At 37.4% G+C, this 16,720-nt stretch overlaps 2 protein-coding genes across 2 annotated transcripts in view; one reads left to right on the plus strand and one right to left on the minus strand.

Moving 5' to 3' along the window:
- The window catches only part of LOC104743633 (auxin response factor 6-like), a 5,935-nt gene extending 2,013 nt beyond the window's left edge, over positions 1 to 3,922 (minus strand). The window contains exons 1-12 of the mRNA XM_019235522.1: positions 2,958 to 3,922; positions 2,741 to 2,859; positions 2,553 to 2,651; positions 2,401 to 2,457; positions 2,159 to 2,314; positions 1,955 to 2,039; positions 1,772 to 1,862; positions 1,520 to 1,684; positions 1,288 to 1,410; positions 1,130 to 1,205; positions 891 to 1,038; positions 1 to 791 (exon numbers count right to left, since the gene is read on the minus strand). Coding sequence (XP_019091067.1) covers positions 1 to 791; positions 891 to 1,038; positions 1,130 to 1,205; positions 1,288 to 1,410; positions 1,520 to 1,684; positions 1,772 to 1,862; positions 1,955 to 2,039; positions 2,159 to 2,314; positions 2,401 to 2,457; positions 2,553 to 2,651; positions 2,741 to 2,859; positions 2,958 to 3,000 — 1,953 coding nt within the window. The 5' untranslated portion in view covers positions 3,001 to 3,922. The remainder of the gene's footprint in view (positions 792 to 890; positions 1,039 to 1,129; positions 1,206 to 1,287; positions 1,411 to 1,519; positions 1,685 to 1,771; positions 1,863 to 1,954; positions 2,040 to 2,158; positions 2,315 to 2,400; positions 2,458 to 2,552; positions 2,652 to 2,740; positions 2,860 to 2,957) is intronic.
- LOC104743634 lies at positions 11,524 to 13,992 on the plus strand. Its single transcript, XM_010464690.1, has 3 exons — positions 11,524 to 12,726; positions 12,780 to 13,784; positions 13,852 to 13,992. The coding sequence occupies exons 1-3, from the start codon at positions 11,524 to 11,526 to the stop codon at positions 13,990 to 13,992; spliced, it is 2,349 nt and encodes a 782-aa protein (XP_010462992.1).

A 16,720-nucleotide genomic window follows, 5' to 3' on the forward strand; every position in this document is an offset into this window, starting at 1 on the left:
CTGGAACGATGAATCAACTGCAGGACGCTTTGATGGCCAACCGGATGAAGTCATTGCAGAGTTAGTCCTAGTGAGGTTGAGCAGTTGAGATGACTCGTCTTGAGAGAAGTTACTGAGAAGACTGTGAAGCGGAGAAATAGGATTGTTTCCTCCATTGGTGTCAGAGAAGCTTTGTTGATGACACAGAGAAGCCATGGACTGGAGTGGTGACGTGTTGGACTGAGAAGCAGAACCAAACTGAGACATAGTGGAAACAACAGCAGGACTGGATGCAGACGGGTTATGATTATCCACTACTTGCTGCTGCTGCTGTTGAGAAAGAAGATTGTTTGACTGTGACTGAGACTGAGACTGCGGCTGGTGGGTTTCAGGAACGCCGAGATACGCCTGTTGCTGCTGCTGCTGCTGATGCTGAGAGAGCTGTTGCTGCTGCTGCTGAGAGAGTTGTTGTTGCTGCTGCTGAGAGAGTTGTTGTTGCTGCTGCTGAGAGAGTTGCTGTTGCAGCATCTGCGGCTGCACTAAGGACGGAGATTGCATTGAGAATCCCGAAGAATTTTGGAACTGAAGAAGTGAAGCAGCAGCTTTTGCGGGATCAATGCCTCTCATGTCTTGAAGTGCAGCTGCAGCCATTGCTTGGTAAACATCGTTTTGCATACCAAGCAAGCCTGAGGTATCAAGCCTCGGCTGCATCCACGGGTTCACTCCCATACCTTGAAAGTTTACAGATTGGAGTCCACGGTCCCACATAAGCGGCGAACTCATACTCATACCCATGTCATCTTCTTTAAGGCCTAAAAGAAAAGGAAAGACAACCAAGATTAGAAGATATAAAAAGACTAGAAATGAAAATTCTTGAAAGATGAACCAGCAAGTTTTGAATTTTACAATACCATGGAAAGATGGAAGACCAGGAGGCCAAGGACGTTTAAGCCTGAGAGGGAAAGGAGATGGATACATTGGGAATGTCGTTAAAGGTTCAATTTCCCACAAGGAAACCCTCGGTTGTCTCTCTCCTGCAGTAGACTCGTCCCACCCAACCTACATTTATATCAGATTGTGAATGATACATATGAGTAAGTAACGATTAATGAATAAATTTTCACTAAAGGTTTGGTTTTGGAGCAAAAACCTTAACGGACCGCCAATGAGAATTAGCCCAACGAGTAGGATCAAGATCACAAATGCCAGTTATTGTACCCATGTACCTGACATTAAACAAAGATTATTAAAGGACATTCAGCTCCAAAAAGCAGAGTAAAAAATAGGAATTCTGAATTATTCACCTACCGACGAACACTTGATTCTTCGGTTTCAAACAGCATCCTAAACCGCATGCCAACAGAGACACGAGTGTGATAAACCGCTTTGACATACTTAGCCAGGGGTATAACGAACTCTGATGGACTCGCCCTGAAGAAAAGCGGATTCCTTTAAACGCGAAATGCAGATCAACACATAAGCACATTCTTGTGCATTCTTATGCATAAGCAGCGCATTCTTTATGGATCTAAAACAGTACCTTGGGTTATAGAAGATAGTGAATCGGCTGTTTGTGGCGGCAGCATGAGCTGCTGCAGCAAGAAGACCTAAATGCATACTGTCACTTGACAAAACAGATGAAGGCATGACAGTTTGTGGTCTGTTCGCTCGCCTTATACCAAGAAGCAATTGATTCTTATCGTTCCTAGTATTATCAAATACTTAGTTAGTTCCAAGATTCGCAGGTCTCAATTCAAAAAAAGAAACAAAATTTAAAAGAAACGTTTCTAACCAGATGAAAAGCACAGAGTCACCAGCAACAAGCCTTTTAGCACTCACAAATACGCTCCAACCCGTAGTAAGGAGATGTCTCTTTGGTTGGCCTGAAAGGCGGAAACAAATGCAGAGTAGATAAACCTCTTTGTTCCTCAGTCATCAATAAAGAAGAGCTTGGAATTTCAGGAAGAAAGCTAACCTCGGAATATATGCCTGAATTTCCATTCATTATCATGCAGATCCCTCGCCATCAACTCTTGAGCTGGAGGCTGTTGTGAGTAATCCTGAAGAACACATAACATTTTCTGGTTAAAAGATGTCAAGAAACCTATGAGGTTGTAAAAGAGGCAATAATATCGAAGCTTAAAAGTTAAATTTCATATAAACTAGAAGATGAATTTACCAAGGGAGGGAAAACTTTCTCAGCAGCTCGGCGAGGTACAGAGAAACCACCATGAGTGCTTGTATCGCTAGCAGTCAGAGTTTTACAGAAATAGTTTGTAGGTTGTCTACTCGGGACACCTAATTCCGCTGGAAGGTAAGGATCTTTTTGCTCTTGCTGCATTCAATCAAAGCAAAGAAAAATTCAGGACACCGACAAATTCGGCGTAAATGAAATATAGATTCAGAGGTGAAGTCTCATACCGCATTCAAAGGTTGTAAAGTCATCTGTGCATAGACTTCATCAGTCTCCACATCAGCCTGAAATTATAAGGAAACATGTTTATTAATTATAACACACGGAGCAGAACAAAACACTCTTAGAAGTTCTTTTTTCAAAAAAAAAAGCTCCTCACATGCATTGTGACATTGTGAAGCTGACAGATAAGCTGCGGATGCAAGCTTGGATAGTTTGGTATATGAGCATCCACTTCTTTGTTGGTCGAAGCAGCGACCTGAAAAAATGTTCTCAGAAGCTTAAGTAATCTGTTACCAAAAAAGGAAAGATTAGAATCCCAAACCAATAAAGGAAGGAGACAAAAACCTGCTCACTGTGACCTTGAGGGAAATACACAACTCTGCTTCCAACAGGAGGTAGTGAAACAAGAGGACCAGCGCAAGCATGCCAGAGCTCAGAATTAAGAACTCGTTTCTCTCCTGTAACTTTGAATCCAAAACAAAACACACAAAGTTAGTTAACTTATATCAAGGGGGCAGACAGAGAGAGAGAGAAAAAAGAGGGAAAATTATGAGAGGAGTACCTTCATGAGGTTGAGGATTAAACCCAGCTGAAGACAATCTCATATTTTGATAACTTAAAAGCAAACAGCAATAGGAAAAAAAAAAAAAAAAAAGAAGTTGCAAGTTTGTAGTTTTCTTCAAAGATCCAAGATTTCTGAAGATGCCCAAATGTAATTATGAGGAAGAGACACAAAAAGCATAACTTTTTTTAACTGTTTCCCTCCACCTCCCACCCATTCACCAACCAAATCTTTTTCACAATCTAAAAAAAAAAACCCTAAAAATTATAAAATAACTGCTTTCTTCTAATCTCCTTCACAGAACTGAATCAGCCAAATAAGGTCGCAATCTTGGTCGCGCCAACTTCAAAGCCGCTTCTTCGATTCTTCAACTCCTTCATACTTGTAAACTACTCACCCAGTAACAATCCCACTCATAACTCCCATTAAAAAAAAAAAGCTCAAAACTTTAATTGTCCTTTGGTTTTCTCCAGAAAAACCCACCACCGCTAAAAAGCTCAGAAGCCAAGAAAAAAGAAAAAAGAAACACAGATCTCGAGCTAGATAAAAAAACGACAAGAGGTAGCGTCGTTTCAGCTTAAGAACAGAGAGAGATCTTCTTCTTTTGAAGCTTAGCTTGGTTTAACTGAGATCCCAAGAGGAGTATATGATTGATTAATGGGGGAAATGAGAAGTAAGAAAGATATGGGGCATGCACTTGCTCAACTGTTGCAGAACATGGGTACAGACAGAATAATCAAACCCAAACCCCCCCAAAGAAAAAAAAAAGTATAGACAAAGATAAAAAGAAAGAGACGGTTTTTATATATTTATTTGGATTTGCAAAAGATAAAACTATGATTCCGGTTGCGAAGTACGGCGGCGACGTGGCGGTGCTATTGTTATTGTTATTTGTTTATTCTCTCTCTTCTGCAAAAGTTTTTTACAAACTTCTCTCTCTCTCTTATTTGAATCAGAAGAAGAAGAAGAAGAACGACAATGGCAGTTTTTGACCCGAACCCGAACGGAGCGGGTCTTTGATTTTCTGATTAAAACATTTTTAAAAGCAACTTGTTTGTGTTTTCCGAAAGGACACTTACATTTACTCATTTACCCTTTTCGTTTCTTTTTTATTACAGTTGGGGACTCGTGCCTTTTTTTTTTTCTTTCTCTAAATGATTTTGAAAAAAATAATAATTATGCTTCTCCCGAAATTTCAAAAACTTCGTTGCGTCGTCCATGAAAATAAATAAATGAAGAAGTACTATATCATGGTTTTAATAATACATTATGGTACCCGTCATATACTACTATTATACAACATGGTCGTTTTTGTTTCATTTTTTTTTTTTTGTAAATCATAGTTTTTTTATTAAAGAATCTTTTGTATATCATAATCTTATATATAAAAAGTTGTTTGTGGGATTTTTTTCCTACTAATCGATAACTAATCATAGTTTTGATTCTGATTAGTGTCATTTATTAACATCATTTACAAATGAATCATTTTAATAGTCACCAATCAACAAATCGACTGGAAAAAACGATGAAAAAACTTTATTAGAGAAAAAGTTTGGAGAAAATGATGAAAGCTTAGTTTTTTAGTGCAAATACCAAGTTCTGTTACTTAGAAAAACCAAACGTTTGGTGATATACTCATATATAAAAGTTGAAAATTATTTATTTTTGACATTTTATTCTTTGTTTTTGGTATTTTTTTCTTTTTTATCTAACAAAAGAAAAATAATAGTTCATATATTACTTTCATGGATTTTTAATAAAAAGGTTATAAATTCAATTTTTTATATAATTTATGATAGTGTAATATCATAATCTATTATCGTTATGACAAAACCAGTTCTTTATCATTTTAACAATTTTTATTTAATTATGTTCATATTTCATATTATGAAATAAATAATAATCTATTAGTTTCAATTTTTTCTTTTCCAACTAAATTAATTTATTTATTTTACTAACTATTGTAATTTATATTATTCAACCGCTACAATTTTAACAATCAAACTAAATACTACCACTCATTTAACTCTATCGTCTTTTCTTTCTTCTATCTTTAACATTTTTTTTTTAATTATCTTCTTTACAACCGCTCATAAGTTTTTAACTGTCTCGCTTCAACGTAATCACCAATCAGACCTTCATGTGATGTATATAGTTAGATTTGATCAATTAAAACTAAATTAAAATTTTGTAATATTAATGTAAAAGGAAATTTTAAAAAAGCAAAGTAATGTTAACGATATGATTTTTGGTGATCCTACTTATTAAAGTTTATTGTAAAGTTGTTCATAAGATCATTAGTTTGTGTGGATTAAGTATTTACTATATAAATTTAAATTTCTTATCTTCAATGAAATAAATCATTGTTTGTAACAATAGTAATAAACAAATTACACACTAATTAAGTAAGTGTTCTAATTGTCAACACATTACTCTCTGGATTTTTTTCTCTCTCGACTATCTTTCCCAACAAAGAGTTCGTCCTAGCCGCCAACAAACTTCAATCTCCATTTACCCTCTACGGTGGCCGGCGCTCCTCGCCGCTACCGTGAAAGGGTTCCTTTAGTATCTCTTTTGCTGTTTTAGTTTGTTTCAAGTTCTGTTTGAGTAGCTGTTTGGCCTTGGATTGGGGAATCTTTTGGTTTTCCTCGAGTTCTGATTTGGGTTTGTGGATGCGGTTGGAAGGGTCAATGTACAGAGAAGATGCTAGCAATTCCAAATCTGGTAGATCCACGGTATGGCTCGAAGAATAATGTATCTTTTTTGTTTGGTCCTTCCCATGTGTTCTTTCGTTCATGTGATGTTCGATTTGATGCCGTCAGTGTTGTGTGGCTGTGATTGCGTTATCCGCCCAGCCTTTGCCTTCCTATCACCCCTGTTTTATCTCGCCCAACCTTTGATTCCCATAAGGCTTGTTCCCCTTCTAAACTTAGGCTCCGTTTGTTGATTGAAGAAATGCTAGTCTCGGTTATCTACAGTTGGTGATCTTCTCATTGTTGTTGCTTGTTGTGGCTGATAACTTTCTCGAACATTCCTCATGTTTGGTTTATTCGAGAGGTTAGACTTTGCTCCTTGTCTTTCTTTGCAGATCTGTTCAGATCTGATTGCGTTTTGAAGGCTTCTATCTAGATGTTATGGGACGATGTAGTCGTCGTCGTCGTATCCAGAAGCGTACTCGAGTCTTGTTTACCGGATTATGAAGTTCTTGGTTCTTGTTTCGAGAGATTGGCTCTCATCTTGATAGGAGGTGGTGGTTGTTATTGTCGGATTGGCCGTAGGCATTCTTGGTAAAACTCAGCTTCAAGTGCTTCAGAAGAAGAAACCTTGCGTTTTGAGACTAGTTTATTTCATAAAGGTTCAATCTAGTTTTCCTTTGTTTTTAGTTCTTGGGTTCGTCCTCTCTCCAAGTTAAAATTGTTTGCTTTGTAGTTTATTTCTTGGTTGGTTTCACTTATGTTTCTGGGAGTTCTACTTATCCGCCGGCTTTGTTTCCCTCTTTTGGGTATTAGACTCCGGGAAAATCTTGTATTCCGTCGGCTTAAGCTTGTATTTCACCTTGTATTTCACCTTGTTTATCAATATTAACATATGACAAAAAAAGAAAAAAGTAAGTGTTCTAATTGTTTTTGAAGAAAAATTAAGAAGTGATGGACTTCACTTTATCGCAAAACAGAAAATATGGTACTATAAATATTCAGGTAAAAAGTGTGTAACTGTATTATCATAGAACATAATATTTTTTTTTTTGTGGCATAATATTTAGTTAAAATAAAAGTGATTTTAGTGCAAGCGAGTATGTAATAATTAATTTAGTATATAATTTATTTTATGTTTTAAACTGTAATTATGAGAAAAATTGGAAGTGTGTGGATTACACTTTTCCCAGAGATTAGTCTCCAATCTCTTCCTAAGTCTAAGGATTTATTCTGAGTTATAAAAAAAAAAAAAAAATTGAAAGTGTGTGAGTTACAAATAAAATAATTTTTTTTGTAGCAATAAGTCAAGATAGACAGTGAAATCACCTGATAAAAATGACAGGACGTGCTTTAAGGGTTTCCTGATTCTTCTATACATTTTTCTTTTAATTTATGTATATAATACTTTCGAAATTGCATGTCGGAGAGGGCACTTTTGGCAATATATGTATATAATACACATTTTTCCTCGTTCGGAAATTTACGAATCTGATGTCATATTTTTTTAATATGACATCACTTATGTATATTTCTTTCAAATCAATTTAGAGCTATTTTCCTTTATAAAAAAATGAAAATTATATTTTCGAGCTTTCTAGGTGTTTTCCACTTTTTTTTGGGTGACTAATTTGATTCCAAACGGTGGACATTAGTGATCATTTAGCTAAGCAATGACAATACTGTCCCTAAGAAGGCACGTGCAGTTTCTTGACGTAGCAAGGGTAACGTTGGAAACAACATAGTATACAAAATAGATCAGTACCGTCGTCATATCTTTTTGGGATATTTATCTATTTGTTGTATTAATTATGGTTGCATTATTGAAAATTTCTCAATAACATGGGATTCAGTTGCTAGAAAATTCGGCTAATGTGGTTGTATATGTTATATGTACATAAACATCAGCATCCAACTAGCATTTGTTAATGCAACCAATTCTTAAGCAAAAAACCTTAAAATTTTGCGACAAACTAGAAACATAGCTAGAAGCCTAGTACTTTTTAATTATATAAAGATGACATGTAAGTTATGCAAAAATAACAGCTATTTGTTATTATATACACTAATTTAGATCTAGTGATTTTAAATAGAAAAAAATGGAGATATAGAAACATGGGTGAATTTAGTGAATTACAATGGAAGATTGCCAAATTATATAATAGAAAAAAATATGATAAAGAAAGAGTAATAAATCTTCATTTTTTTGTCTCTTTCGCATTTAGAGACATTTTTCATTTCCATTTTTCTACTTCATATTTTTCTCCCTCTCCTTTTTTTCATAAACTATTTTTTGTGTATAATAAATGAACAAACTAAATTTTGTGTAACATTTTAAGTTATGATCATGTTAAAGTGTTAAACTATTCCTTTTGTTATACGGATTTCGACAACATCATAGGTTCAGTCTTGTCTCTATTATAAGAGGACTTTCGAAAAGAAAAATAAAAGAACTAAACCCTCTTAAATCTTAATAACTTTAAAAACAGGTCTGCAGATATAGATTGTAGATCCAAAAAATATAAATCGTGGATTTGAAAGGTTTTATTTCATTTTCTAGATATATGTTATGATATATCAGATACAAAATTAAAATATGTTAAAAGTTATTATATCATGTTAATTAATATATCTTTTTATGTTAATTTAAAACTCCCTCTAATTTACAAAAAGTATTATTTTGATATAATGCACACAAATTAAAAAAAATATCTAAATTTCTGTTTTACTCTTTACATATGCACTAAAAAAATTTATCTTTCTAATTAATAACTTTAAATAATAGGATAAAAAGAAATTTAATCAAAAAGAAATATGCTGATGTGAAGAAAATGAGATGAAAAAGGTTTTTTTCCGCTTAGGCCCTTTCTTTTCATTTAAAGGGTTTGCCCTCTAGTGTTAAGACTTAGTTTTACCGGGAATATTCTTGTTTTCGCCGGATTTGGAAAGTTTTGATTTGTTTTCGCGTAATCTTTGACGTATCTTTGAAGATCTCGCCGCAAGTTTTAACCTAGTTTGTGCTTTTTTCCATCCGCCGTCAACATTTTCCACGTTCTTGAAGCTTTTCTGACGCTATCGAACGGTTAACGCTTTCAAATGGAGTATGCTTTGGATAAGGCTTTACAGGAGATGACGCTTGATGATGATAAGCCAATTGTTTTGGAGGACCTGCCTCAATTCAGCTCGTGTGTCAAAAACAAGTGTAGCATCATTGGAAGACTCCTCTGTCCGGAGAATTAGAAACTCTCCAGTCTGATCCATGAGATGCCACGCTTATGGAGGGTGTATAACAGAGCAAGAGGTATTGCCTTACCTAATGATCATTTTCAGTTCATCCTTGATTCCGAAACAGAGTTATCTACCGTGCTAGACACAGGTGCTTGGACGTTTAATGATTGGAGCGTTACCTTGGAACGCTGGCTGGAGCAGCCACCAAATGATTACTTGAAGATCCTACCTATATGGATCAGACTACGACATATTCCGGTCAACTACAACACAGCAGAAACCATCAAGGCCATAGCCTCTCACTTTGGTCAAGTCACTCATGTGGCCTTTGATCCGCTTAAACCACAGAGCAAGGGTTATGTCAGGGTTCGAATTTTGTTTGATGTCAGTCGGCCCCTAAAGAACTCTCGGGACCTTCAGTTACCTTCAGGAGATATTGTTGTCATTGGTGTTGAATACGAGCGGATCCGACGAAGATGTTACCAATGTCAACGTCTCACGCATGATAAGGAACACTGCCCCTTTAATCCTTTAAACCGACAGTCTTCTGCTACGGGTGGGAGTGCCTCTTTACCAAGGGTCCCTAGTCGTCTGATTCCTAGGATCAGTAAAGATGATCCTCTTTTTTGAGTGCTCACAGATGATGATGTTGGGTTTGATTTAGTCTCTGGTAAACCAAAAATTGCTAAGCATGTTCTTGACGATATGCGTCAGTATCTTTCAGTTGCAGACCCTCAGTTAAGAAAAGTACATGTTGAACGTGTCCGTCAATCAGTTTGGAACCTTGATGGTGACAAAGATGGCCAAAAACAGTTGCTTCAGCTGGAAGCCCCTCCTGAGGTCACAACCGATATGAATAAAGGGAAAGGTCTAGTATTTGAGTTTGAAGGGATAGCGACTGTTAGTAACCCTAAGAAATGCAGCTCTGAACCTGTAGCTGGTACACGAAGAGCAACAGAAAGAATATCTCAACCAGAGCTTTCCACTTTGGTTTCTGTCTCTTCAAGTCATAGGGTTGGTGGCGGCTCGACGGTTTATGGACCAATCTTTTTGGCTGGTTACACCGGGGCTAAAACCAAACGTATTAAAAAACGGAGACGCCCAAACCAATAGGTTAGGAAAGCGCAGGCTGCTATGTCACTGGAAGTAGTAGAAACAAACCAAGTTGTCCAGCATCAGGAGACGCTAGAGGCGTCTTCCACGAAAAAGAAAGCTATAAGTGGATCAGATGTATCATCTAAAGTCGCACGTCGCAATGAGAAGATGGTTCCGGATGAGGGACCGCCGATGCAAGTATGAGTTTCATGAGTTGGAATTGTCAAGGTTTGGGGGGCCTCTTGACATTTCCTACCATAAGGGAGATGCGTCGTGAACATTTTCCTGATTTCATGTTCCTCCTGGAGACAAAGAACTCCAGTCATCACGTGGTTAACCTACAAAAATCTTTAGGCCATGATCACTCTCACATTGTGGATCCGGTTGGGTTGAGTGGTGGTTTAGCACTCTTCTGGAAGTCCACATATGAGGTTGAGGTCATTAGTGCGGACAATCGTATTATTGATGTTCAAGTTAAGCTTGGATCCCTTCTGTTCTTCATATCTTGCGTCTATGGGGACCCGGTTTGGCAACATCGTCAAAAAGTTTGGGACAAGTTGATTAACATAGGTGCAAAAAGAGATGATCCATGGCTAGTTTTAGGAGATCTCAATGAGATCATTGATAACTCTGAAAAACTGGGTGGACCTGTACAAGCAGAATCCTCATTCTTCCCTTTTCGTAACATGATTAGTGATTATCGATTACGAGGGATTCCCAGTATTGTAAATAAACTATCCTGGGCAGGTGAACATAACAAGATGTGGGTGCAATGCAGACTTGATAAAGCCTTGGGGAACACTGCTTGGTTTCAGTTGTTTCCACGGGTCCAAGCAGAGTATCTGGAGCAAGTTGGTTCTGACCATCGTCCACTCTTCACACGGTTTGTCAGTGAAAACATCTCGCATAGAGGTCGGTTTATGTTTCAAAAACGCTGGATCTCTAAGCCAGAGTTCGCAGACATTATCAAACAAGGCTGGTGTGAGGGAGAAAACAGAGGACAATTGTCTATTATGAACAAGATTGCAGAATGTCGAAGATCAATTTCTCTATGGAAGCGTTCTACCAACTGCAACTCCAAAGAACATATAGCACAACTGAAGTTCAAGTTGGATGTGAAGGAGCAAAGTTACAGTCGGATCTTCATCTCATGAAGACTCTATGGTGAGACTTAGCAGAAGTATATAGACAAGAAGAATTGTTTTGGAAGGAACAGAGTCGAGAGAAATGGGTTAAGGAAGGAGACCGCAACACCAAATTCTTTCATGGTAGTGTGCAACGTCGGCGTGTACAGAATCGCATCTTATCCCTTCTGGATGCTAACGGAGTGGAACAGTATGCAGAAGGGTCCAAAGGAGAGGTGGCGGTTTCCTAATTTCGCAACATTTTCTCTACGACACAACCGGAAGTGATATCTGAAGCCTTAGAAGGCATGGTTCCAAGGGTAACTCATCAGATGAACACCATGTTAACTCGTCCGGTGAAAGAAGAAGAGATAAAACAGGCGGTTTTTTAGCATCAATGGAGGTAGTACACCAGGGGCGGATGGAATGTCTGGTCATTTCTATCAGGCTTATTGGGATATTGTGGGTCCGCAAGTGGTTCAAGAAGTGACACAGTTCTTTGATACTGGTTCTCTACCTGCAGATTGGAATTTCAAGCAGATTTACCTCATCCCTAAGAAGCCAAACCCTTCTAAAATGACTGACATGCTCCCCATCAGCTTATGTTCGGTGATCTATAAGGTTGTGTCTAAGGTTATGTGCAATCGCCTTAAAGAGTTCTTACCTGATATAGTCTCTGCGACACAAGGAGCCTTTGTGGCTGGGCGCTTAATATCCGACAACATCTTACTGGCACATGAGATGCTTCATGCATTACGCACCAATCCTCAATGTGATGAAGATTTCGCGGCCATCAAAATTGATATGTCAAAGGCGTATGATCGTGTCGAGTGGCGTTTTTTGGAAGAATTGCTTATCCGCTTGGGATTTGATATCAAGTGGGTTAAATGGGTTATGGTGTGTGTAAGCTCAGTATCTTATTCAGTTTTACTGAATGGTTCGTCGTACGGGTACTTTAGGCCGGAGAGAGGTCTACGCCAGGGTGATCCTCTATCACCCTTCCTTTTCATCCTCTGTGTTGAAGCTTTGGTCCATATTATGAATAAAGCGGAGTTGGAGGGACGGCTCACAGGAATGAAACTCAACTCTTCCTGTCCATCGATCCAACATCTTCTATTTGCGGACGACAACCTTTTTCTTTGTCAAGCAAACTTACCGGAATGCTTTGAGTTTCTCAAATGTCTACGGTTATATGGAGCAGCCTCTGGTCAGGAAATAAATTTTCAAAAATCAGCAATCACGTTTGGTAAGAAACTGGATCCTTATATGAAGCATCTCTTAGGCTTATATACTGGAATTGAACTTGAAGGAGGCAATGGGAAGTACCTAGGACTGCCAGAGTGTTTTAGTGGCTCAAAAAAGGATTTACTGCAGTTTATTACTGATAGGCTTAAATCACGGCTGAGCGGTTGGTACGAGAAAACATTGTCCTTGGGTGGTAAAGAGGTCTTGTTAAATTCGATAGCTCTTGCTCTTCCGGTCTATGCTATGTCATGTTCAGGCTTAGCAAACATCAGTGTCGACAACTCACAAGTGCAATGTGTCAATTCTGGTGGAATGCAAATGCAGACAAACATAAGATGCATTGGACGTCATGGGACAAAGTCTGTCAATCGAAACAGAGAGGTGGTTTGGGTTTCAGGGATATTGGCAGATTTAATCAAGCCTTACTTGCGAAACAGGCATGGAGGTTGCTAGACGAACCTAACTCTCTGTTGGCTAGAGTTTATAGAGCAAGATATTTCTCTGATAAGTCTTTCATGGACGCAAAGTTAGGTTACCGCCCTTCCTATGCATGGCGTAGTATCATGTTTGGTCGTGAGCTGCTGGAGAGGGGATTAATGAAATCTATTGGTGATGGTCAGACTACTAATGTTTGGCTAGATAAGTGGGTCTCATATGGCTCTCCACGTCGACCTTTTAACAAGGAAATTACCATTGACCTGTGTCTAAAGTTGTCGTCGTTGATAACAGAGGAAAGAACATGGAACATTCAAAGACTCCATGATTTGTTTCCTCCGTGTGATGTAACTCTCATTCGATCCTATCCACCAGCTCTGACGCTCCCTGATCGTTACATTTGGGCCTATACGCGGGATGGTAGGTTTACAGTTAAGAGCGGGAATTGGTTACTCACCAAGGAAGCTAACAACCTTAGTCTGGTAGCTGAACCTGCTGCACTGTTTAATAAGCTCAAGGAAAGGATCTGGAAAGTACACACAGAACCGAAGATCCAAATGTTCCTTTGGAGAATGTTATCAGGTGCTTTAGCGGTCGCTGATTGTATGAACTCTCATGGTGTTCATGTTAACCCTGTTTGCCAGGTCTGTAATGCAGCAAATGAGACGATAGCTCACGTTCTCTTTGGATGCTCTCTAGCCTCTCGAGTATGGGAGGCCACTGCTTTACCTCTTCCGTCGCAAGGATTCTTAAACTCTATCACAGAAAATGTAGAGTATATATTTGGTTTGATGAACAAGAGTACCATTTTGGAGAGGTGGAGAAATGTTATCCCCTTGTTACTTTGGGAAATTTGGAAGGCAAGGAATGTTTTTGTTTTTGAAAACAGAAACCAGGATCATCATGTTTTAATTGCTTCCGCCTTGGAGACATCAGAGGAGTGGCTTAAGCAGCAGGCTCTCATACTTACGGAATCTCGGTTTGAAAATCATGGGAGGGGAAGCTGGGTACAGGGTTGGAGAAAACCACCTCAAGGTATACTTAAATGCCATATTCATGCCTCCTGGGTGTCAGACTCTTGGTTTAGTGGTGGAGCTTGGCTTCTACGGGACCATAATGGGGATGTTATGTATCATGCGCGAGATGCCTTCGTTCCCTGCAAAAACAGAATCTCGGCGGAGCTCAGTTGTGTATTATGGTGTCTACAAAGCCTGAAGATTTTACAGATTACGTCTTGTGAAGTTTGGTTGGATTGTAATGCTACGTTTGATGCGTTGAAATCGCCTTCACATTGGCTGAAATATCGTTCTGCAATTGACAGCATCACTGAAACAATATAGGTGATGGGGGAGGTTTCTTTTCACCTCTCTTCACCGAAAGCCAAGGTTTTGGCTAGGGCTATTGCTTGTAGTGTGTCACGCGAGGGACGTCTCTCTTCTTATCTTGCACTTGGGGGTCCATCTTGGTTACATGACAAGATTGAACAAGATCGCCGAGGTTAAAGGATGGATTGGTTTAGCTTCATTTTCTCCAATTTTATTTGTAAACTCTGTTTTCTTTGTTTCCAATATTGTACTTCCACTCTTTTGATTTGAATGAATAAGCGAAAAAAAAAAAATAATCAATAAAGTGATCTTAGTACAATGGCTAATAGTAAGTCCAATTGTAAAATGTATCACCAAGGATCGAATTCTGCTCTTTACGATTGTAGGAATTTGTTCTAAATTACCGGCCAGTTATGATTTAGTGGTTAAAAAAAAAAAATTTAATTTTAAAACTATATAAAGAAACACTTTTTTGTAAAAAAAAAAGTCAAAATGAAAAAAGAGAGATGTAGACAACATTAATATCAAGTTAAACATAAATTAATCGGAATATTGTGAGATGGCTGATTTAGAAAATTTCTTAATCAGATTTTGCGTACTAATGTCTGAGATGATTGAGATCTATACGATGTTACTAGTAATGTCATGGCGGCCATAAAAGTGTTTCGTAGTCATAATAGAACTCCTGACAAATCTACATTGACTTTATTTTTCGTTTTCTTGTTTCGTCTCCAAGATATGTCTAGAAAATAGTAACCATGACTTGTTTAAGAGATAAGCAATAGAGGTTTTGCAATGGAAGCTGACTTTCGATATGAACTAAATTAATTTGTATATGAGAAATTCTTCTTTACTCGATATATATATATATTCGTTTTGAACTTGTCACAAAAGTCTCAAATGCAAGACCTTTATCAAGTACATAGCTCGGTTTGTGTACACGAATAAATTAATATGTATTACAACTACTATAGAATGATATTTTTTCTGTCGGCGATATATATAGTGGAGTTGACGGGTATATTATAAAAGTACGTATAGGATAGATTTTGGACGTCAAAATAAGAAAAGAATAATGTAAAATACTATTAAATGAGTAAGTAGAAGAAGAAGAGAAGAAGAATAGGACAGTGTATGGGTTGTCCCTAGAAAGAAAGGGTAGAGAGCGGAAGTGAGCGGTGTACGATGATAGGTTATGAAAACAAGGAATGAATCGTAGCCGTTCGATAGAAAAAGAGTGGGGACTCGCATGAGTTGGAGATGGGACATGACATTATACTAAAAACAGTAGGGCTTCTTCCATTGGTCGTTTTCACAGTACCTTACGGTGTTCCATCGCTACACGCAATTACCTTCCCGCTCCCACACTCTAATCCACACGTGTGTCACTGTGTGTACTGCGTGACACATAACACGAAAAATAGTCTAATATTTATTGTTCTTCTTCTTCGACTATATATTAGCTTGAAAGGTTCTGAAAATATGATCAAGATAAGATCTACGAGGCTTACATTTTTGTGTATGTATATTGCATTTGGAAACACACACGAAAGTCGATAAGAGAAAAATGATTTACATTTTGTTTTTAATTGGAGAACGAATTTTTAGAATTTTCATTGTATATTTACAACAATACAGTGTTTCTAATAATTAAAAGATGCAAGGTTTTTTTTCTTTTTTGTGGTTAAAAGGATACTGTTCCCATTCTTTTTTTCTCTTGGGTCAAAACTGTCCCTGTTTCAAGCCACAAATTACTGAATAAAAATGTCACTGGATGCCAAAAAAAAAAAGAATAGTCACTGGTAAATAGTTTTGAGGAAAAAGTTATGCATTTTATGGCAGCCTATAAATCTCATACATGTTTAACGCATAATATTACACATAAGAATATACTCCTTTTATTCAGAACGAGAAGTACAATTTATAAGAGGAATGATGGATAAACTACACAAAATATCAAAGGTTACCGGGTGAAGAGATATATAGTTTCTTGTTGATGGCTTTATGATGCCTCGAACATATCTTAATGGCGTTGCTCTAAATGACCATCATGAAATCAATATCCAATAAATAAGATTAATTCTACAAAGACTTATTTCCAAGGCAAATAAAATAAAGAAAAAGTTGCAGGATAGCCTTGGTGTTGATCATATATATGAAGCTAGAGTCTTGCCTTACATAAACAAAACATATTTATTCTTCGTGAACAGAAAATAATGGTGTATGATGTTTTTCGTGGTAAAAATCATTGGGAGACGTCTTATGTAGGCTACGATTCTAAAATCATCGAAACACCGTGTAACTTCACTTGTTCAAGCCTATTATAGAAAAAATGTTTTAAAGACAAGAACGTACGTACAACTAAAAAACAGATAGGACGATGATAACAAAGGATATGTTTATAAATTAAATAGTAAATACTTGGAAACGATAATTCAATCGGTTGAATCTGATGAAATCAAACTGTGGTGGAGTCGGATTATGTCGTGTGTTCGAACACTATTTGATGAAAAATCATTAGATAAATTATGTTTTTGTCTCTGGTCCAAAGAGATTCCTGAATTTTCTCGATCAGAAACTTCTCGGGCATGAATAAAGTAACTAATAAATGCTAGAGT

The sequence above is a fragment of the Camelina sativa genome, chromosome 14, assembly GCF_000633955.1.
Source record: "Camelina sativa cultivar DH55 chromosome 14, Cs, whole genome shotgun sequence".
Classification (NCBI taxonomy): Eukaryota; Viridiplantae; Streptophyta; class Magnoliopsida; order Brassicales; family Brassicaceae; genus Camelina; species Camelina sativa.

What these genes read in the sequence shown, in the direction of transcription:
- LOC104743634 (XM_010464690.1), top strand. Translation starts at nt 11,524, where the DNA reads ATGTCTGGTCATTTCTATCAGGCTTATTGGGATATTGTGGGTCCGCAA. An exon ending in TCAATCGAAACAGAGAGGTG is followed by an intron (nt 12,727 to 12,779) that starts GTTTGGGTTTCA and finishes CTTGCGAAACAG; the next exon opens with GCATGGAGGTTGCTAGACGA. An exon ending in ATCATGGGAGGGGAAGCTGG is followed by an intron (nt 13,785 to 13,851) that starts GTACAGGGTTGG and finishes CCTGGGTGTCAG; the next exon opens with ACTCTTGGTTTAGTGGTGGA.